Consider the following 22,499-nt stretch of genomic DNA (forward strand, 5'->3'; position numbering starts at 1 on the left):
TGCGAGGGGAGACGAGCGTTGCAACTTTCCAAAAGCTTCTACAAGGTTCAAGCTTCAAGAAAGGTTAGTGAACTTCATAGCTCATATTGGTTTTTAATTACATGTACTTGCACTTGTCTAGGTTAGTAAAAACTGTTTTACTTGTTAAAGAAAATTTTTAAAATTCCGCCGCTTACCGAAGCGTTAATTATTTTCTCAAACCCTAGATCGATTCCAACAACGTGCGCCATGCAGGCGTCTTAGGTGCGCCATGTAGGCGTCTTAAGTGCGCCATGTAGGCGTCTTGGGTGTGCCATGTGGGCGGCTTTGGTGCGCCACGAGGGACGACTTGGTTGCGCCATGTAGGCGTCTTACGTGCGCCATGTAGGCGTCTTAGGTGCGCCATGTAGGCGTCTTAAGTGCGACATGTAGGCGTCTTAGGTGCGCCATGTAGGCGTCTTTGGTGCGTCGTGAGGGACGGCTTTGGTGCGCCATGTAGGCGTCTTAGGTGCGTCGCGAGGGACGACTTCAGCCTGCATCTTTGGGATGTCTTATGGCACGCCGCAGAGGCGTCTTAGCCTGCATCTCTGGGATGTCTTATGGCGCTCCGCGGAGGCGTCTTAGCCTGCATCTCTAGGATGTCTTACGGCGCGCCACAGAGGCGTCTTCAGCCTGCATCTCATGGATGTCTTATGGCGCGCCGCGGAGGCGTCTTCAGCCTGCATCTCTGGGATGTCTTATGGCGCGCCGCGGAGGCGTCTTTAGCCTGCATCTCATGGACGTCTTATGGCGCGCCGCGGAGGCGTCTTCAGCCTGCATCTCTGGGATGTCTTATGGCGCGCCACAGAGGCGTCTTTAGCCTGTATCTCATGGATGTCTTATGGCGCGCCGCGGAGGCGTCTTCAGCCTGCATCTCTGGGATGTCTTATGGCGTGCCGCGGAGGCGTCTTCAGCCTGCATCTCTGGGATGTCTTATGGCGCGCCACGGAGGCGCCTTAGCTTGCATCTCTGGGATGTCTTATGGCGCGCCGCAGAGGCGTCTTAGTTGAACGCTCATTCCCGTTTATGTTCGGGTGTTCTCTTTTGGTGGAGCGTTCTTTCTTTTTGTGGAGCGTACTTTCTTGGGGGTTACTTGCTGTTGCCTATGTCACTAGCCCCCCGAGTTTTTGGGTTTACGATCGTATTTTGATGACTGAAAATCTTTGATAAAGTGGATTTTGAAAGAAAAACCTCGAACTTTATTAATATTGCAAAAATTTGAAATCCTAAAACATTGGCTCGTAGGCCTTATTGAATGTTGGAAAGCAAAGAAATAAAATGGGGGGAAGCGCTGGCTACTGGTAGTACTGCCTCAAGTGTTCCGCATTCCACAGGGGACAGATCGGTGTTTCGTTTGTGTATTTTATGTAGTAGGTCCTGTCATGTATGACTTGGAGGACTCTGTAGGGTCCCTCTCTGCTTGGGATGAGGACGCCGGCACCTTGCACTTGAGTGTCATGCAGAGGTCTTCGTGGATTTCGCGGAGGACCTTGGTCGACTCGACGCTATCTCTTAATTGGGAGATCGTGTTAACCGTCTTTCTAGCGGTCTTTCCATCGATTCCTTGGATGTAGCATACTCTGGCTTGGGATTGGTCTCCAGCCATGATGCCGATTCCATCCTCGGTGGGGAACTTCACCAGTAGGTGGTATGTTGAAGTGATGGCCCTTAGTCGGTTCAGCATGGGTCGCCCAATGATTACATTGTAGGGCGACTCTTGATCGACCACTAGGAATGGGACCATGTGAACGACTTCAATACCTCCGGGAGTTCCGAAGGTGACCGGCAAATCGATGATGCCTTCGGTCATGACTCTCTCCCTAGTGAACCCGAATAGAGGTGTTTGGGTCGGAGTTGGGCGTAGCCCCCCGAGCTTCATGCGCTCTAGGGTGGACTTGAAAATTATGTCGGCAGCACTGCCGTTGTCGATGAGAACTCTTTTCACCAAGTTATTTGCCACTTGGGCTTTGAGCACAATTGCGTCATTATGCGGATGCACAACTCGCTTGGCCTCTTCGTTGGTGAAGTACATCGTCTCGTGAGGCACGGACGGAGGTTCTTCATAGGTGAGGTTGACGTGCATAGCAGCATCTTCTTGAGCTACGGCCCTTAGGAATCTTTTCCGTTGTCGGGCTGAATCTCCATCTTGTGGGCCACCCAGTATGGTGGTTACAACGTGGAGTCGCCGATTGGCGTCGGTAGTAGCCGTGGTTTGGTCGACAGAAGCGGCTGTTCCTCCTCCTTTACCGGATTGTGGTCTGTTTATGGTGGGGCCCGCATCGCTGATCATGCGTAACACGAACTCTTTTAGCTCACCCCATTGGATCAATGCCTCGCTCTGCCTTTTAAGACTGTAGCATTCGGAGGTTAAGTGACTGTATTCCTGATGGAACTCGCAATATTTAGATCGATCGCGAGTCGCAGGATCTTTGCTTATTGGAGCCGGGGGAGTGAACTTGTCACGTGCCAAAGCCACGATCCGCTCTGGCGACGTGTTCAACGGCGTGAACGACGAGTAGCCCTTAAAGTTTTCCGCAAGTCGCGGCTTTTGGGGCATTGGAGGTCGGCTATTAGAAGTCTGACCCCCTCTGTTTCGTCTTTTACGGGAGTGGCCTTGCTCGTCGCTAGGCTCGTCTCGGCGGTGAGGGCTTTGAATATTGCCCTTGCGGCCATCGAGATAATCTTCGACTCCCATGAAGGTCTTGGCTCGAGTCATTAACTCGGCCATGGTAGAAGGGACACGGCCGACGATGGACTTAAGGAAGTCACTTGTGCGCAAGCCTTCGATGATGGCAGTGATTGCGTCTTTGTCATCAAAGCGGTCGACCTTATTCGATTCTTCAGTGAATCGGGCGAGGTATCGTCTGAGAGACTCACCATTCTCTTGCCTGATTGACCACAGGTACATCTTGGTCTTCTTCTGGACCATAGATGTAGCAAAGCGTGCTAGGAATATGTCCTTCAGGTCTTTGAACGATCGGATGCTTCCCGGCCTTAAGTTCTTGAACCACTCGAAGCCGGGTCCGGCGAGGGTAAGACTAAAAGCTTGGCACATGGCGCCGGGAGCGACACTTTGCATCGTCATCCAGGTTTCATAATGCTGGATATGGTAAGCGGGATCCGCTTTTCCATCATAGGGAGCGAGGTTCGGGAGTTTGAAATTTCCCGTGCATACCTCGGCCAATATCTGAGCCGTGAAAGGCGATGGATTCTCCTCGACGACCCCATAGGCACTTCCGCCTATTCCGTGTTCTCGAAGATCTCGTACTTCATTTCGAAGATTGTGGATCATAGTGGTCACATCGAGACCGGTAGTCGGAGTAACTCCCCGTTCGGGAGGAGTTAGCTACCGCCTTTCATTAGACCCTTGACCCGTGCAGCGATTCCCGTTAGTTGGGGCTGCTACGGGGATGTTTGGCCGAGAGCTTAGTCGCTCTCTTAGGTCATCGCCACGCTCGATGCGTCGAGCAGTGAGATGATCCCTAAGATCAGGGCTTGTTGTACGGAGGCACGGGCTTCGTCTGTGACGGCGCGCTCTCCGCGTGCCCTGACTCTCCGTAACATTCTCCCTTTGACCTAGTCGGTCGAGGGCCGAACGTCGGGAATTTCCCTCTTGAGAAGCAGCCGGCGCGTCGCCTGTCCGGGGTAGGGGATTCGAAGGACCGGCTTCAAACACGGCGGGGTGTTCCCCGTCCTTCGTGAGAGAAGTCTCGATATCCTCCGAATTGCCAGTACCCTCATAATCAGGGTCGCGGTCGTGGCTTTCCTCGTTGAGGTTCTCAGGATCCCCGTTGGGGCCCATTGTGTTATGCGTGGGTTGCTTCGCAGCCAGTCGGCTGCGGTACCTCGCGTTCTTCGCCTTTAGTTGGCGGATATTCTCTTCCAACTCCATGATGCGATCGTCCCTGCTATCTAGAGATGGAGATGGTGAGCGGGTCGAGCTCGTTTCGTGGAGCGACTCTTCGTCACCTTGCGCTCGAGAGCGCAAGAAGTACTTTTTGGTTCCCGTGACGTTATCGGGGTTGTTAACGCCCTCAGAACATACGGGTGGTTGACTACTCATCTTTTCTCAAGTTCGAGAAAGTTGAGTTTGTAGAAGAAAAGAAGAAGATGAACAGAAGGGATTTCGGTCTAAATAGGTCGGGAAGTCCCCTCCTTCTAGCGCCAAAATGTTGTCGCACGAAAATGAACAACTATTTAAAACCTCAGGCGGTTCGATCCAAGGCCGGACCAAGTGATCGCACCCGGGCCAAGAGTGTGAACTCGAAAGTCTCGAGCTAGGTTTTCTCCGATCAACCCGCCTCTCGGGAGAGGTAGGGGGTGAGGAGGAGGAGTGACCGTGCCTTGGGTGTCGGCTGCCTACGTACCCGTGTGCGGGATCAGGTCAGAATGTAGTTCAGGGCGTATGTGACGCAGTGTGAGGCATAGAACCTTGGTGGAGAAGCGTGCTCAACGAAGGAAACGGTGCGCGGAGGAGTCCTCGGCGACGTCTCGGAACTTCGGAGATCGCGTACGCGTCAAGCGTGTTACACGCGTAGGGGGACTCTAGTCGAGAACCCTAGGAGCGTGCTTGAGCACTGAAGGGCGTTCGATCAGAGGGAGCGACGTCCGGGAAGTCCCCGAGAGTGCTTCAGAACCTCTGAGAACGAGAAATCAAGGAGAATCTGCTTCAGGCCAAGGATGGCATCCAGAGAAGCAGAGAGAAGTCTCAAGTTCCTTGAGAATGAATGGGATGGCTTTCCCGTCAATGAGAGGGGGTATTTATAGGTGTTTGAGGGCCTTAGAAGGTCCCTTTTTGGTCCAGGTGGGACTAGGGGCGCGCGCACCATCAGGTGGAGGCGCACGGCGCGCGCGGCGCACAAAGCACGGCGCACAACGCGTGGCGCGCGGCGCACAACGCGTGGCGCGCGGCGCAGTGGGCGCGGCGCGCGGGTCATCTGGCGCGGCGCGGGATGCGCGGTGCATGGGCGCGCGGCGCGGGCGTGTCTTCGCGCGGCGCGCGGTCTGCCTGGCGCGGCGCGCGGCATGTTGTGTGGCCGCCGGCGCGGCGTGCTGCGCGAGCGACCCATGGCTCATCTCGTCGGACTCTTGTGGGCCTTTAGGGGTCTTCGGATACCACGCTTGTCACGCGAAATATGAAAGTTTCTATTTGACGAGAGTGACTCGATTTGAGGAGCAACTCGAGGCTCGACTTGAGGAGGACGACTCGAGGCTCGACTCGAGGAGGGACTCGAGGAGGACGACTCGAGGCTCGACTCGAGGAACGACTCGAGGCTCGACTCGAGGAGAACGACTCAAGGCTCGACTCGAGGGGCGTGAGGATTTGGCACGAGGACTTGCTCGTTGACTCGTGACAGAAGGCTTGCCGCTCTTCAGGACCTCCGGCCTGATCATCGGCCCTTTGAACGGCGTGTCTTCTTGGCGTCTCGCGTTTTCCGAAAACGACCGAAAACATTATGAACAATTTAAAGTTAGTCAATTTCATCTATAATATGTCATATAAATAAATTATTTAGAATTAGTGAGAAATTAAATAGAATTAGTTTCATCTATAATAACAAAGTCATATGAATAAATTTATTAGAATTAGTGAGTTTTTTTAAAGAATAACAAAGTCATATGAACAATTTAAAATTAGTGAATTTCATCTAGAATATGTCGTATGATATATTTAATTAGAATTAGTGAGCAATTAATTGGAATTAGTTTCATATATAAGTATTATTAATACGTACAAATTTTTGTTACACAAATTTTTCAAAGTTTATACGACTCTACTGAAGAGTAGATTTGCTCTATTGACCGTTGGAACTGAATACTCTAACGATCATTAAAGTTTCTCTACTCATCAATAGAGTTGCATAGTAATTTTACACATTTTTTTTTCAAAGTTTTATATGACTCTATAGAATAGTAGATTTGCTCTAATGACCGTTAGAGCTGTATACTCTACCGATCTTTAGTGTTTCTTTACTCATCAGCAGAGCGCGTAAATAATACTTCTACATGTCATTAGAGTAGTTTTACTACGCAATAGAGATCAATCGAAACAAAACACAATTTAATGTCATTACAATTACAGAAAATGAAAGCATTGTATGCTAAATAAACATCGATGGACATACAATAAATAAGAAAATTCAAATGAGAAATTTCATTATGTGAACCTCAAAGTTAACAGAATATCAAGACTCGACCTCTTACTTCAAAAAAATTATTAGGTGGATCAAAGTTAACTCATCTTGTGGGAGACACGATCCTCCTACCACCTTGGTGGTTTCATTTTCAGTGTCTTCCATTGTAGCTGCAACCAAATAATTATTGTGTATTAGTAAATAAAATAAAAATAATAAATATTAAGATTGTTTAGGTGTCAAATTAATACTTGTCTTCAAAGTGTTGTTCAAATTTTTTTCTAAATCATTCTCATCCGCGTTACCTTCCTAGCTTGAGTTTCATGATTAATTTCAAGTTTCTTTATGAATCCTACACGGAGTGAACTTCTATGGTTTCTTTCATCACGATCCATCAAGAAACCGTATACATCATCATCATCTTCTATGTAAATATGATCTAACGTATCTCATGGAGTTGACATAAACTTAGCTTCAAGTCTAGATTACTTTTATCCACTTTGAGTTTCAGACATAATTTTTCAAACAAATCGGCTAACTTGATCTCGGTATTTATAACGATGACAATAGGCTTATCATTCTTTTCGCTAACCCATTGATGCGAGCCTTATTCTCCTTTCCACTTTCCATTGTAGTAAACCGTTATTGTAGTCTCCGTCATTATTCACAATATGATAATTAAAAATTAGAATACTAATGATTAGTTTAATATAGAGATTTAATATATAAATCACATCTACTGCTCACTATTGTATAGTAGCGTTTTACGTTCACCTTCAATATTCGAAAATAAATTTAAACCATGGTTTCATTGAGTAAGATACATATTTTTCTATCTCAAATCTAACAAAGTTCTCAATCTAAGACAACAAAAGAAGTATCAAACCCTGAAATATAAAAAATTCATTGATGAATTATTTACCTAAAACAAAAAGATGTAGTTTGTTTGGGATTTGAGTTTCTCCGTCGTCAGTGTCGTCCAAAAACAGTCCGAGCATCGCTAGATTGTTGCCGTTGTCGCCGAAATGTCGCCGGAATGGTGAGTGACCGAGGAGTGGGGGATGGGTACGTGGTTGAGAGCAGCTAGTGTAGTTTATTTTTTTTTTAATAAAATAAAATAAAAGAAGGGTATATTTATGATTGATGTATTATTTGTTTATAAAGAGTTATTCACCTCAAATTGAAACTTTTAAGGGTACTTTTCAAACACTTTAGACTTTTAAGGTATGCTCCAAACACTCTCGACTTTGCTAAATTACCCATAAGTTTGGTCTGGTGACGAGTATTTACCTGATTTTGGCGAAATTCCTTGCCGAGAGGATTAAGGCTGCCATGGGAGAAACCATTAGTCCTTGTCAAGGAGTTTTCGTTCAAGGAAGTCAAATTTGAGACTTGATTTTGATAGGCCGAACATGGTTTGCCCAAATTGAGTTTTATGGGAATAAGGAAAATGAAAATTTCATTCGCACTTTTATTGATGACTCCCGAGTCCAAAACTCGTGAAAAAATTGTATCATATCGGTCTTTATGATATCCCAGAAATCCTGGAAAAAAGCCACTGAAAAACCATCCGGGCCCGGCGATTTATTTCTCGCACAACTGAAGATTGCCGCTCTGATTTCGCCCTCGTCAAAATTCCCGAGATTTAAGTCATGATATAAAATAAATCTGTCTTGTAGATTGAAAACCTGGAAAACTAGGTATGGAGATCAATCAATTCTTGCTTACTGATACAAGGTCGGTTTGGTCTCGTATTGAAGATAAAAACGAGCAGATGCAACTCAAACGGAGGTACGAACCTTTTTCCCACTTTGTTCCTCTTCTTCTTCTTGTTCTTCGTTTTTGGGTTTGCAATGGGTTTCCGTATGATATTTGTTGCAGCTGGTTATTAGGGCTCTCTACATCCATATCTATAAGGAAGAAGCTCGGAAGAGAGGAGGATATCCTCGAAGCCAGGTTTGTGGATGAGAAATAATCAACGCTAATCTAAATCGGCCATGCCTATGCCTGAATGTTTGATTTTTTCCCCAGGGCTTTGCCTATGCCTGAATCATTTATAAGGGGAGACGATGTAAATTTTCTTATTTCATCATTCCTATATTTCAGTTTAATATTCTTTGTTTCATTAAACACTTGTTAATTTTTTGTTGCTCATCGTTCACCAGGTATTTCTCGAAACTGCAAAGTCACGTGTCGAAAAAGCTTTTGGAATCATTTCCCTCGTCGAGACAGAGTATGAAACTGTATTGGATGCTCTGGATTTTCCCGGCAGGCACGAGATATCCAGAATTCAGGTCGACGATCTGACCACCAATGGCCTCTGCCTTCTCGTCGAGACACTGACCGGAAAACGGATTAAGTTTGAGAAGACTCGGTATAAGATGAAGAGGATGGCCAGAGAATTGCTTCCACTAGTTTTCAGCGGCGGAAATAATAACAGTAATGTAGTCTTTAGGCAGGTAACCAAACTTCTCAGCGACCCAAAGAATTTCCGCGATGGTCGCTCGCCGTTCTTCACTGCCCCACAAACCCTGATTCAATGTGCCGCCGCTGAGAATGTGTTAAGCGAACTAGAGAGCATTCCGTCTCAGACTCTAGCTGCGATGCTCAAGAAGCTGAAGGGGAAGAAAGAAACGACACTGCCTCTCGTAAAACCCGCGACAACTGGGTTCGTTCGACGACGAATGCTTAAGCAGGTGAGAAAGAGAATCAAGACGATGCTTTCAGAACTCAATGAAGGGGATCAACTCCCGGAGCAGTTGGCCGTAGCCATGGCAGTCGCGGGGCTGTCTTCAAAGCTGGCACGCGGGCCTCATTACTTCCCGACCGAGTTCTACAAATTCTCTTCAAAAATCGAGGATTTGCAGAACGAGATCATGAAGGCTATTTGGCTAGTCAAGACGAAGGTCAGTGTGCCGGTTCTGGAAAGCGTGAAGAACTTGTTCGATCCGAACTCCAAAGTGTTGAAGAAAAGTCTGCGATCGGTGGTCAGGAGCTTCTTGACCGAGTATCTTTTCAGGTGCGACGACTTCGATCCGGTGCCTGAGACTGTGGTTCAAATTCTAGCTATGATCAATGAAGATTCCCGTGAGCCCCACGATGTGGTTGCTCTGAAGAAGTTTGTCAAGGAAGAGACAGAATGTGTGTTGAATGTGAGCGCTCACGTGAAACAGATTCTCTTGGATCTACTCCCCGAAACGGATTTGGGCGAGAACTTTGCCGACGCGTATATGGAGGAATTGGTAGAGAGCGATGATGAGGATTGTTTCTTGAACTTTTCTCAAATCAGAGGTCTGGATGAGGAAGGTGCAGGGGATACAGATCCCAATGATTCTAAAAAAATTTGCGATGCCATTGTTGACCGGGGGTCGAAAAGCGCTGTTGCTGATGGCCTTGAAGCTAAGATCTCTAGCCTAGCTGATGCTAAAAATCGATACCTTGCTATCCAAGAAACCTGCGATGAAACGAGTATGACTGCCTTCGGTCTTGTTGGTCGTTTGTTGGAAGAGTTTGAGCGCAAAGAACTCGCAGGTATACCCATCTATGTTTCTCACTGCTTTTTTCACTTTGGTCCATTGTTTTTCGTTAGGTGCTGAAAAGAATATGCAATTTTTATTTTATTTTAAAAATAGCCTTTATGTGTTTATCTCTGCGGTGGTAGATCACCAGCGTAGTCCAACAATGGAATCTGATGCCCTGACAATGGTTCGAGTTACTGAAGAACTAATACCTTCTCTTCCAAGCAAGTAAAGAATCCTTTTTTTTTTTTTCATGGATAGTATATTACAAAGACCTTGTTACGTGATAAATCTTGATAAACTTTTTATTTTTATTTTTTATGAAGGAATAACTAAGTATGGATTGCATTAACAATCTTGTGCTGTGTCTATTGCTGCAGGGTTATAGAGAGTTTGAAGAGGTTTCTAGACTCGTGATGGCCTTTTGGTTGGTTCAAACTTTCGGAGCCTCATTGTGTCTGTTTTGTTTCCTCGGGCACTTGATAACACTCTAGGTCTAGGATTTAGTTTTTTCATGGGTTATTTTAGGCATTTAATTGTTCGTAGCTTATTTTGGGGTTTTATTTTCGGGATTTTCCCTTAGAACCGAAATATGAGGTTTTTCCAATTTTTTTTTTTTTTTTTTTTCAAAAAAATGTTTCTTGAAAGAGAGAGTAATTTTTTCTAATCTACTATTGAATCAATTAACACATTTCCTTACCAAATTATTATCTAACCCACCAAAAAAACCTTATCCAATAGCTCGTCACATATATTACTACCATCTCTCTCTCTCATCTTCCTCATCTTCTCTGTTTCGTGATTTATCTCTCCCTCGTCCTCCTCATTTTCTCCGGCTCAAAAACCATATCCAATACAATTAGCTCATTATATCTCTTCCTTTCTCTTCTCATTATTTCGACCAGCTCTCTCTCTCTCCTCCAGCCCACAATTTTTAACCAATCCTGCTCTCTCTCTCTCTCTCTCTCTCTCTCTCTTCCTCAATTTCTCCAGCTCAGCTTTTTCTTTCGGTTCTCTTCCTCATTTTCTCAGACTAGATGTGTCTCCCCGCGTAGCTACAAAGCTTTGCAATACAACGAACTGTTCAAAAGCTTCGACATTAAGCTGATTACGTTAAGTTGTTCACAGACCTAGGTTTAGTTGAACGTTTTTCCCAAAATCTGATAGATTTGTTAGTGATCGGCTCCAAGAATCACTAAACAAATCTAGTTTTTCGATTGAAGGCTTCGTGAATATGTTGTCATAAATTAGGATCTATGTGACACTGATGCCACTAAATCTTCAACGAAGAACCGAATTTAGTTATATATTTCGTGACAACATAATCACGAAATAACTTATTTGTTACCATGTTATCACAGAATATATCTATTGCGTGACAACAGAATCACGAAATAACTTATTCGTGACTATGTTATCATGAAATATATCTATTGCGTGACCTCAAATATTACTTTATTTTGTTATAAATTTTGAATTGTTTTGTATATTTGAACTATGTGCAGTGATGAGACACGTTCATACATTCGTCAAGCATAGCGAAAGATGGGTGAAACCTTCACGTTACTTGACCAAGAGGGTGGGGCTATTTTAAAACCTGGGAAAGCAACATACGATGAGTTCTTGCATCTATTGTATGTCACGCTACAACTTTCACCTTTTGCTCATAAACTCCATGTTAATTATGAGAGAGAAGGGTCGGTGCAACCAGTTATTATTACGTCGAACCTAAGTTTCAAATGTTATTTGCATCTTCGTAGAGAAAAAACAGATAGATCAAATTTGAATTTGGTAGTGGACATAGAGCACTTGAAGCCAGACCAATTCAGTGTCGACTCTGTATGCCGTGTCCTGAGACGGATGGTGGTGCTGCTGAAATCCCAAACCACAACTTTGCACGAGTTGGTTCTACTCAAACTCAACTAGATATGCCGTGTCCAAAGTTGGAGGGTGGTGCTTCTGAGAACCCCAACCACTGTCGGGACGAGTTGCTTCTACTAAAACTCAGCCAGATATGTAGTGTCCAAAGCCGGAAGGTGGTTCTTCTGAGAATCTCAACCACTATTCGGCACGAGTTGCTTCTACTCAAACTCAACCAGATGTGCCGTGTCTAGAGCCGGAGAGTGGTGCTTTAGAGAACCCCAACCACTATTCGGCACAAGTTGCTTCTACTCAAACTCAACCAAATGTGGCATGTCCAGAGCCAGAGAGTGGAGCTTATGAGATCCCCAACCACGACTCTGCACTAGTTGGTTCAAATAAAAAATTTATGATATGTCTTTTCCAAATACGGTGGGTGATGTTTCTGAGCTTCTGAACAGCTCCAATGTCGTCTTCTTTCTATACATATCCATGTCTTTTTGCTTCAAATCAGAAAGCGGAACGCCGTGGATCAAGAATTCGGCAGCCTTTATGCAAAACATACCACAATCGCCAATGTGACAATGATTCATATTAGATTAGACTTTTCGAATTCAAACACAAATTGTTTCTACTTCATAAGACAATAAATCTTACTTGATGGTCTAATTTGGCATGTTTTTCCTTCTTAATACTTGGAATGGCTCGAAGTTGCATTCCCCAAGACGGGTGACATTGAGCAGAATGGGCAAAAATGTGGACATTTTTGTTACCCTCGACTTATAAGACTGGTTGAACGTTTTGAACAAGGAGTCATAAACCGTTATGGTTCTTTCCGACAACTTTACAACAAGCAAGATCCAGTGGCCCTGCACATTCATAGGGATGTATACAATGTCTACATCTGCCCATGGCGCAGCAGAGAACCCCTCTCTTGCGTCGCTCATCATGGCTTCCATAACTTCGATATGCCTCATCCGATAATATCCGTCCTTGTCTTCAGCTTCATCCCTTTTTTTTCCATGACAAAGTCAGTAAAGTGTGTGTCGGTTGTCGTATACTTCTGATCGATATTCCCGTGACTTCTATTCATCCTTAAGTAGTAAAAGGCAATGTAAATATGCTACACAAAAAAAAAAGAGAAGGAGAGGTTAATATGTTAAGATAGAAGGCATTTAGTGATATAACCATGTCACTAATGTTCAAGTTCATAACAATGAAAATAGACATTAATCAAATGAGCAATGTTATTATTCCAAAGTCATACCTCATCATAACAAAGTCATTCCATAACACTATAATGTCATACTATATTATTCCAAAGTCATACCAGAAAAATCAACACTAAGACACCAATTATTTTCGCTGTTTGTGTTAGAACTTAGAAGCACACACCTAAGAAAAATATGTTTATTTTGTTGTTCCATGGAAGAAAAAAACAGGAACCAATGTCAAGAAAAAAAAGCAGGGAAAAAAACAAACAACACTAAATCATCACACAATAAGAAGGAGAGATTTCGGTGTTTGGAGTCGTTGGCGCAAAATAACCGGATCTTGTTGACGTACATCGCCTTTCAGTCACTCATCTGTTTCCCACAATGTCCAAAACCAAGTCTTATTGGTTATTTCGGCCACTGTATTGTCGAATGTGGGCTTTAACTTTTTGTATTCTTTCCTGTACATGGACCTGTATAAAAAAATTATGACATTTAGAATATTGTGGATCTTTAGTTAAAACTGGATTACTTCAGTGACTACATAATAACGAAAACACTGGCAACGGTTTTCGTGACAACGTTATCACAAATACGATGTAATCTTAGTAACATCATAGTCAAGAAAACTGTTATTTTGTGACAAAAGTCACGAATTCTAGTGATCAAAATAAAACAATCATCAATTTCTTAAGTTCAAATATATAAGATACCCTGTTGTGGTATTTTTTTTAGCAGACAAACGCTTATCCATTTCTCCAAAATGTTCAGCTCAATCTCGGAAGCTTCCTCCATGGGGTCGGAGAATGGATAGACCGAAGGCTTCAGACCGGGTTTTGCAAACCTCCTAAGCATAGCCGGCAGAGGTGTATGAGTGTAAACAACATGGGCCTTCCTTGATCGAACAGATGACTCAGTTGATGAAGAGATTCGTATTATAATGTCAACCTTCCGCATCAACCACCCCGCATTTTTCGGTTCAGAGTTTTGGATTCTTGAGTTGATTCCTTTCGGTCTGGGTCCGCACTGGCCTCAAGAGTCTAGTGTTGGTCCCCATGTTCCTTTGGCTCGTTCTCTAGTTGACAACCCTCATCGTCATTACCATCATCCTTCTTCTTTTTAAGGTCGACATCTTTACAAAAAGACCTCCTTCTTTCACTTCCACTTTTTCTTGTTCTTCTTGTTTATCTGGTTCTCGTTCTTTGCCTTCCTCTCTGTGTTCTTGTTCTTTTTCTTTTTCTCCACCTTCCTCTTCCTCTATTTGGTGTTCTTCTTCTTCTTTCTGTTTATCTTCATTGATTCCTTCTTCTTCATGTTCTTCTTCTTCCTTTTTTTCTTCTTTGGTCTCTTCTTCTTCTTCTTCTACTATTTCCATGTCATTCTTCTGTTTCTCTTTTTCATTTTCTTCTTCTTTCAGGCCTTCACTACTCTATTTTTTTTTTCCTTCTGGCTTATTCTCACTTTCTTCTTCAGCCTCTTCTTCATTGTCTTCTTCTTCATCATCTTCTTTCTCAGCCTCGTCCTCTAACAGAGGCTTCGAAATAGTCTACTTTGCCGTAAGTTGGTTGGGCGGGTGTTCATCCTATGTTTCGACTACATTTTTCAATGTCAGACATTTCTTGCATGTTGGCCGACAACTCCTTCCTCCACTTCGCAAACTGTGACTAAAAATCCTTGAGATCGGATTCCAATGCCGAGATCCAAATCTGCAATTTAAGAGACAAAAAAAGTTAGTGTCATATTATTTGGTGATTATGTTGTCACGAAATAATTAAATACTATGACAACTAAGTCACAGAATCATACAATTCAGTAAATTATACAATTTATTGACGAAGTTATCACGAAACCAGCCTTTTTACTGACATAATTTTTTAATGATAATTATTTCATGACTTTTTTGTTGTTGTGGCACGAAAATGCACAACTATTAAAAGCGTCGGGCGGTTCGACCCAAGGACGGACCAAGTGGCCGCACCCGAGCCAAAGGTGTGAACTCGAAAGTCTCGAGCTAGGTTTTCGCCAACTAACACACTTCTAAGAGGAGAGAAAAGGTGAGGAGGAGGAGTGACAGTGCCTTTTTGGTGTAGGCTGCCTATGTACCCGTGTGTGGGATCAGGTAAGAACGTAGTTCAGGGCGTATGTAATGCGGAGTGAGGCGCGGAGCCTGGGGCGCATTTTCGACGAAGGAGACGGAGCGCGGAGGAGTCCTCAACGGCGTCTCAGAACTTTGGAAATCACGGATGTGTCGCTAGACGAGTAGGGGATTTTCAGGGGAAAACCCTAGGAGCGTGCCTGGGCACTAGTTTCGGCGTTGGATCAGAGGGAGCGACGTCCGGGAGTCCCCGAGAGTGCTTCGGAACCTCTGAGAATGAGAGAAACTCGTAGAAAGCACTTCAGGCCAGAGATGGCATCAAGAGAAGCAAGGAGAGCGAGAATTCGAGCGTATCGATGAGAGTGATTAGGATTGCCTCTCCCTCAATGAGAGGGGGTATTTATAGTAGTTGGAGGGCCTTAGGAGGCTCGTTTCCCGTCCATGTGGGACTGCAGGCACGCGCCCCGTCAAGAAGAGGCGCGTGGCGTGCGTGCGGCGCGCAACGCGCGGTGCGCAGTCGACCCGAGGAGCGAGGCTCAACACAAGAGAATTGTCACGATCCGCGAGCTCTCGTCGACGGTTCACGAGTCACGACGGTGGGTTACGTCTCGGATCACAAGTCTCAACATCAAAATATATATATAACAATATATCTCATATCAATAGAATCAGAAATAAATAACCATAATACTCATAACGCTTATAATAAACATATTACGATGATATATAAGTGTTATAAGTGGTTATACGAAAAGCTGGGTAAATTTTTCGCGTTTAAATTCTAGGAGTTACAGTCTTATAGCGACTCTTATTTATACACAAGCTCCCGAATTTTAACTATATAAATACGGGATAGTTTGGGGATCATAGTTTACGGAAGGGGTTCAACAAAATATAGATATTATTATAGAAGGGTTTGAACCCGGGTGAGTTCCCATTAGCCCAAAGGTCAAGAGATACACATCCGGTCTTCATCTTCAACTTCCTTGTTCACATCGGCGCCTTGCCCTTCTCTACATTACCAAGGGTCATAACACTATGAGTCGATTGACTCAGTAAGTGGGAGTCTAACCTAGAAAATAAAGTGACTAATGCCATGTGATAACATGTGACGTGCAAACAAACACATAAGAATGCATGGATGCAAATCTATCAAGTTCTAGAGCATGACTCGTGTGTACACACTCTAACTAGTACTTGTCGTCTTTAAGGTTACACACATCCCCCGCTATAACCTCTAGAACGACAAGAGATCAGCCTTAGACTTCGAGCAGCAGTCATCCGGTGGCCTAAGAGTTTTAACATATGTCTGGGATCCACTAATGGTACCACTTCATTCGACGTCGGCACCACCCCTAGGCCCTCATAGCCCGTCAAGGTGCATTCTTCAGGCCTTCATAGCCTGGCAACAAAGTCGGGTACGACTCTTGGTCGACTCCCCGAGATATGAGTACTCAGCGCCATCCCCCAGGCCCTCATAGCCCGTCAGGGTTAATTTCCTTTTGGTACCATCGATACATCAATTTTTTAGGGTTCGGGTACTGTGCAGCACTCAGAGTACACACCTATGCTACTTACAGGAGAGCGACTCAGGTAAAATCCCGAAAGAATTGTCATTTCCCTTTTATGCTCGTTAGTGTTTTCAGTTGAAGACTCGGGATATGACTCCCGGTACTTCTACCCTCGGCTCGAATCCAGAGTCCAACATGCTCTCCTGTCACCTCAGATCTAGCTAAACTCTGTGGTTAGCAGAGGGATCTAACTACAAGAAAGTAGCAACGTGGGTGGTTCAAGTTAGCATTTGAACCTATGGGTATAAACCCAACTAAATTTTCCCAAAAGAGTGGCCGAAGCCTTAATCTTTGGCGTTTGTGTCTTTTAAGGTTTTTCCTACTCTTTATTATTAACACGTAAATAGAATTATTCCCTTGGTAAGTAGTTGACTTATGTCTCCACACTTACCTGGAATAGCTCGTCAGAAAGTTCGACGACTTCCGGCGATGTCTTGATTTTCACGCTCTCCGTGATTCTTGACACATGACGAAATGTCAAAAGAACTAGCATCCGAGGTTGGAAGACCGTTAGTTATTGGATTCAAGAGTACTTGAAAAAAGATAGGGTTCGTTGTCGAGATTAGATTTGAGTCGGTTCGGAATTCGATAACGAGTTACTTCCTTAAATCCAAACTCTTATCAATTTCCAAAATTCCAAATCCGACATCTCGACTCAAAAACCCGAACCCAAACAAGTCAAGCAACCAAACACGGGTCCAAACTAACTTGTCACAAAATCCTTAGACTTGTCATTAAATCCACATTTCAAATTCAATTCTCAAATCAATTCTCACGTCTCAAAATCCCTAACAATCTAGAATAATTCAACATCACAAAACAGCGAAAGAAAATTACCTAGCCAAACAAGTCTCACGGCCAAAGGCACACACACGGCCAAAAATTTCAAACACACGTTCATAAATTCCAGCTTCAATATCCTGTTTTCAAAAATTCATAACTCACTCAATTCTCAACCGATTTACACGCTCTTGGTCATTTTAGAAACCTCATAACGTCTATTATCCAGGAAAAATATCAACAAATCCAAATTAAATCGGTACCGAACTGTCTACGTAAATTTACAGTGGCTGTTCACAGCGAGCTCAAAATTCTCAAATCATTCAAAATCGACTCAATTAAAGAAATCCGAGCTAGGAACATCATTAATCAAGTCCAAAAACCAAATAAAACCCATCAATTCCACTTATTTTAGCTCGGAATCAAAAAGCCCCAAAAAATCATACTCATGAACCCTAATATGTGAAATTCGGCCAAAATCAATCCAAAATCAAGAAATTCGTTTTCAATCCTCAATTTCATCTCATAAATATCAATAATCAAGCTCAATGAACATCACAACCAAGCCAAAACCTCAGATCTCATTCGGAAATCAAAACCCCCAAATTGAGCTATGAACCCTAGATTTCAATCAAACCAAGGAGATGAAATTTCTCACCGAATCAGCGAAATATCATTCACCCACTGCTTCCTCGTCCTCTTCCCGGTGATCTCCCCTTGCTCCGATGTCCCGGTGGTCCACGGCGGTCTCGCTCTTCCTCTCGGTGGTGCGCGCGAGGTGGAGAGCTCGGCTGGAGGATGATGACGCTCGACGAGGAGAAAGGAAGAAGAGGTTGAGATCGGGTGTTAGTGAAGAGGATCAGTGATGATGGCCGAGCAAGCTTGTTTTGCTTGAATTTTTTTTCTTCTTTGTTATCCTTTGCAGGTGATTCGCGTGAAGAAGGAGAAGAGAAGATATAGTGCACGTGAAGAAGAAAGAAAGAGAAGAGAGAGAGGCCGAAAGAGATAAGGGAAAGGAAGGATAAGATTTCCACGTGGCAGCTTCCCATTGAGCCACACGTCTCCTCAAACAACCCCTCATAAATCTTTTTCTTTCACTCTCGTCCTTCACTTTGTTGCACTTAAGTCATTTCCAAATAAATCCTCTCAAACATGTCCTTAATTAATAAAAAAAAAAAATCTTGAAAAATAATCGAGAATTTCTTATTAATTCCCGTTATTTTAAATATATTTAAGGGATTTCGGAATTTATTTTCACTCTTGAGATTTTAAGTCTCCGAGTACGTTTCGTATAAATTTTATTCGGAAACAATATCAGGTTTGCTCGAATATCCTTATTCCGAAATTTCATCGACCTTAAATATATTTATGATTATTATTTATTTTTTTCCAAGATATTTAAAATTTAAGGACGTCTCATGTGCAACAAGAATTTATTCAAAATAAAACTCGTTTATTTTATTCAAATTCACAAGTTGAGCGTTACATAAGTTTGTATATGACAAGAATGACTCGACTCGAGGAGCGAAGCTCGACTCGAAGAGCTGAAAGTTTCGACACGAGGGCTTGCTAGTGACTCGTGACGGAAGGCTTGCCACAGTTTAGGACCTCTGGCCTGACCATCAGACCTTTGAGCGACGCGTCTTCTCGGCGCTCCGGGTTTTCCAAAAACGACATACGACATTAGCCCCCCAAGTTCGTCGCTCGGGAGGCTCCTGGCGATGAACTTTAAGTTCTTTTAGTTGGGTGTTTGAGGAAACCTCATTTCAATGTCCTCACCGCCGCCCGTCTTTTTTTATTTTTTTTTTGCCCGCGCGCCGTGCGCGGGGCTGATGCGTTTGCACTGGGGAATCCGACTTTTGAAGGTCTTTTCCTCCTTTTCCCTCCTTGTGGGAGTAGGATTTGGACTCTTAGCCCCCCTAGGAGTCTATAAATAGTGGTCTCCCTTCTCTTATTCTCCCACTTTATTTTTTCTCTCTTTCTCTACACTTTTAATCTCTCTCTACACTTTTACATTATGGATATTCCCTCCCCCTTCACAACTAAGGATCCCGGGATTGATTTCTCTCTGTTGTTTCAGGACTCTGAGCATGTAGAGGACGACCTCTTCTCGAGATTAGGGGAGGTTCCTTTGCACATGGAGGAGAATCCAAGTGGAGTGGAGCAATTGTTTGAAGAAGGCGAGCTGGGCGCGACTACGCCCATTCCTCAGCCTCTGGAGGAGTGCACGCCGACAGGGCGTGGCGCGGACGGGAGTGCCGGTCAACCTGCGTCCGGGGAAACTGCGCCTTGCCTCGTGATCAACTTTGTCAGTGAGGGGGTGCGCGACGTGCCCCGGTCTGACGTGCCAAAGTCCGACTTGGACGTTCACGGCATGCCGATAGAAGTTGTTAGTGTGGCCACGACGATCCTGCTAGAATCGGTTCTAGACTAGATTGACTGCGTGGACGACTTTGGGCCAGAGTCAGAAGATCTTGGAGGTGACTCAGAGATGTGCCTAGGAGCCGAAGGTCATGCAACGGAGAGTCCCGAAGGGTCACCGGCGACTGCCGCGGCTGTTTTAGAGGATGGAGGCACTCCCTTGGAGCCAGGAGGTGCTCGGTCTGTGACCCCTGATGCGGAAACGATAGTGTCGTTGAGGTCTCTCGCTAGGACGAAGTGGTATCCCGAGGAAGGCTTTGCTGCTCCCGAGGGCTTTGATTGTTCGGGGATCGATGCTTCAAGCTCGCTCATCTACCTAACATTGATTGGCCTCAGGGAGGCATACGCCATTCCGACGTCAGTGGCACTTCTCCGTCCCTTGCCGGACGATCGTCCTTTCCGTCCACGTCGTGGATTTGCCGCAGTTTCGGTTGCAAGTCTCTACTACGGATTGCGGTTGCCGTCTCAGCCCATCATCCAGTAGCTCCTCGCGCGGCTGGGGGTGCATTCTTGCCAGATGAACCAGGCGTTTTATCGCATGGTGGCGATGTGTCACATGGAGTGGTATTGCCAGACTGAGCGGGCGATGACCGTGAGTGATTTCCGCAATCTTGTCGCGGTCTTCCCCGCGCCCGGGCAACCCAGTTTCTTCATGGCCCGCTGTTACCGGTCCGTCTCGGTCCGGTAGATCGACGACGGCCACGCTGGCGGCCGTCCTGAGCCCGGCGCTCGTCCGGGGCCGGCACTCGCCGTGGCCGGCGCTCCAAGGCCGGCCCTCCTCGGCCGGCGCTCCAAGGCCGGCCCTCCTCGGCCGGCGCTCCAAGACCGGCCCTCCTCGGCCGGTGTTCCAAGGCCGGCCCTCCTCGGCCGGCGCTCCAAGGCCGGCCATCCTCGGCCGGCGCTCCAGGCCGGCCCTCCTCGGCCGGCGCTCCAAGGCCGGCCCTCCTCGGCCGGCGCTCCAGGCCGGCCCTCCTCGGCCGGCGCTCCAAGGCCGGCCCTCCTCGGCCGGCGCTCCAGGCCGGCCCTCCTCGGCCGGCGCTCCAAGGCCGGCCCTCCTCGGCCGGCGCTCCAGGACCGGCCCTCCTCGGCCGGCGCTCCAAGGCCGGCCCTCCTCGGCCGGCGCTCCAGGACCGGCCCTCCTCGGCCGGCGCTCCAGGACCGGCCCTCCTCGGCCGGCGCTCCAAGGCCGGCCCCCCTCGGCCGGCGCTCCAGGACCGGCCCTCCTCGGCCGGCGCTCCAAGGCCGGCCCCCCTCGGCCGGCGCTCCAAGGCCGGCCTTCCAAGACTGGCCCTCGGCCAAGGGGTTCCTCAAACACCTCTTGGCCGCCTATAAATAAGAGGGTCTCTCCCTCGACCCAGGTAATCCGAATTTTGAGTACTGAAACGCTGCCGAACTCACAACTCGCTCGTTTCTCTCAACTCTCGACCCCTAAACACTAAACCTCTATCAACCACCTCAATCCTACTAATGTTGAGCGTCGGAGAGGTAAACAGAGGCAACCCCTCTGTTTCCCCTTTGTAGTTCACACCTTTTCGCTTGTGTTTCAGGTGCTTGGACGAGATAGACATTACAAACAGCTGAGGGACGACTTGAGGTATCAAGTCCGACACGCTCGAGCCGGGGTGAGACCACTTGGTCCGGCCTTGGGTCTAACCATTTCCGGTTCCTAAATCGTTGTCCGAAAAACTGCGACAACATTTTGGCGCTAGAAGGAGGGGATCTCTCGACCTTGACGACGCATTCCCTCTACCAGTCTTCTCCCTTTTGTTCTCACGACTCTCGAGAGATGAGTCATATTCCCACTACCTCCGCGGGTACCCGAGCGACGGGCTCGAGGTATGGTCTTCGGCACCTCGCACATCGTCTTGAAGGGCAACCTCGCGATAGCGAGAGCCAGCCCCAAGACCCGATGGTTGACCCCGAGGCCGCGCTCCGAGAGGACACGGCCCGGCGGCTTGCGGAGCTCCTTGACCGCCCCGGCGTCGACGGTTCGCTCATAGCCGACCTCCTCGGCTATGACGTTGAGGATAGGTCCGCCAAAGACTACTCTGACTCCGAATATGTGGGGGAGTCAAGGACCAACGAGGCAACGCCTAGCCTCGCCCCTTCACGGCCCGAGAGGCCCAACGACGCTTTGGCCGGACCGTCGCACATAGCGCGGCAGCAGGCACGGTCACATTCCCGGGGACTCGCCCCCTCGGTTTCAAGAGGTGGCCGGACACGGCCCCTCGCCGAGGAGAGAGCGACCCTGGTAGATGATGGGGCCGACAGCCGAAGCGCCCGCCGGACGGCCCGACCAAGAGCGACCTCACCTCGCCCCGCACCGAGTGCGGACCTTAGAGAGCGCTTGACGGCGCAGAGAAACTCCCGAGGGGAGGATCTCCGCCAAAGGCTAAACTCTCGAAGGGACGCGCTCCCCGCCGCAACTCTCGGCCGACCACAGGCCAATGTCGTGGACCAAGCGTCCAACGAACGCCAACCGGTGACTCCCGTGGCCCCGACAATCGGCCCCGCTAACGGGCTCGACATGGTCACGATGATTCAAAGCCTCCAGAATCAAATCATCGAAATGAGGGAGTCGGGGAGGCAAAGGCCGTACGGAGGGATCGAGGAATCATACTCTCCCTTCGCCGCACAAATCCTCGCGCAACCATGCGTGGGGAACTTCAAGCTACCGTCCATTCCTCCCTACGATGGACGTACGGACCCCCACTTCCACGTCCAACACTATGAGACGTGGATGACTATGCAAGGGCAGGCGGACGCCACCCTCTGCCAAGCCTTCAGCCTGACCCTCACAGGCTCGGGGTTTGAGTGGTTCCGAAGCTTGAGACCGGGAAGCATCCCGTCCTTCCGGGCCTTGCGAGAGGCTTTCCTCGCCCGATTCG

The 22,499-nt window shown here is 46.7% G+C and overlaps 1 protein-coding gene and 1 long non-coding RNA gene across 6 annotated transcripts; one reads left to right on the top strand and one right to left on the bottom strand.

The window, feature by feature from the left end:
- The first annotated feature begins 7,417 nt into the window (after positions 1-7,417).
- Positions 7,418-12,060, top strand: LOC149404171 (DNA double-strand break repair protein). Of its 4 annotated transcripts, none has more exons than XM_089603582.1 (7): positions 7,418-7,943; positions 8,034-8,108; positions 8,184-8,223; positions 8,318-9,683; positions 9,814-9,894; positions 10,051-10,097; positions 11,176-12,060. In XM_089603582.1, the coding sequence occupies exons 1-6, from the start codon at positions 7,855-7,857 to the stop codon at positions 10,056-10,058; spliced, it is 1,659 nt and encodes a 552-aa protein (XP_089459708.1). In that variant the 5' UTR covers positions 7,418-7,854; the 3' UTR covers positions 10,059-10,097; positions 11,176-12,060. The 4 variants fall into 4 exon arrangements, with proteins under 4 accessions (XP_089459708.1, XP_089459699.1, XP_089459715.1 ...); XM_089603573.1 differs by having other exon boundaries at positions 9,814-9,898; positions 11,176-12,059; XM_089603589.1 differs by lacking the exon at positions 11,176-12,060 and having other exon boundaries at positions 10,051-10,602.
- Positions 12,061-12,805: 745 nt separating this feature from the next.
- On the bottom strand, positions 12,806-18,144 carry LOC149404172 (uncharacterized). Of its 2 annotated transcripts, XR_016294206.1 has the most exons (3): positions 17,849-18,144; positions 13,458-14,450; positions 12,806-13,205 (listed from the first exon to the last, which is right to left on the bottom strand). It is a non-coding gene; the product is annotated as an uncharacterized LOC149404172 (long non-coding RNA). The 2 variants fall into 2 exon arrangements; XR_016294205.1 differs by lacking the exon at positions 12,806-13,205 and having other exon boundaries at positions 13,363-14,450.
- Positions 18,145-22,499: the final 4,355 nt, after the last annotated feature.

The sequence above is a fragment of the Urtica dioica genome, chromosome 2 (assembly GCF_054948205.1).
Source record: "Urtica dioica subsp. dioica isolate 48M chromosome 2, U.dioica_male_clone48M_v1_H2, whole genome shotgun sequence".
Lineage (NCBI taxonomy): Eukaryota > Viridiplantae > Streptophyta > Magnoliopsida > Rosales > Urticaceae > Urtica > Urtica dioica.

What these genes read in the sequence shown, in the direction of transcription:
- LOC149404171 (XM_089603573.1), top strand. Translation starts at nt 7,855, where the DNA reads ATGGAGATCAATCAATTCTTGCTTACTGATACAAGGTCGGTTTGGTCT. An exon ending in CAGATGCAACTCAAACGGAG is followed by an intron (nt 7,944 to 8,033) that starts GTACGAACCTTT and finishes TATTTGTTGCAG; the next exon opens with CTGGTTATTAGGGCTCTCTA. An exon ending in GAGGATATCCTCGAAGCCAG is followed by an intron (nt 8,109 to 8,183) that starts GTTTGTGGATGA and finishes TTTTTTCCCCAG; the next exon opens with GGCTTTGCCTATGCCTGAAT.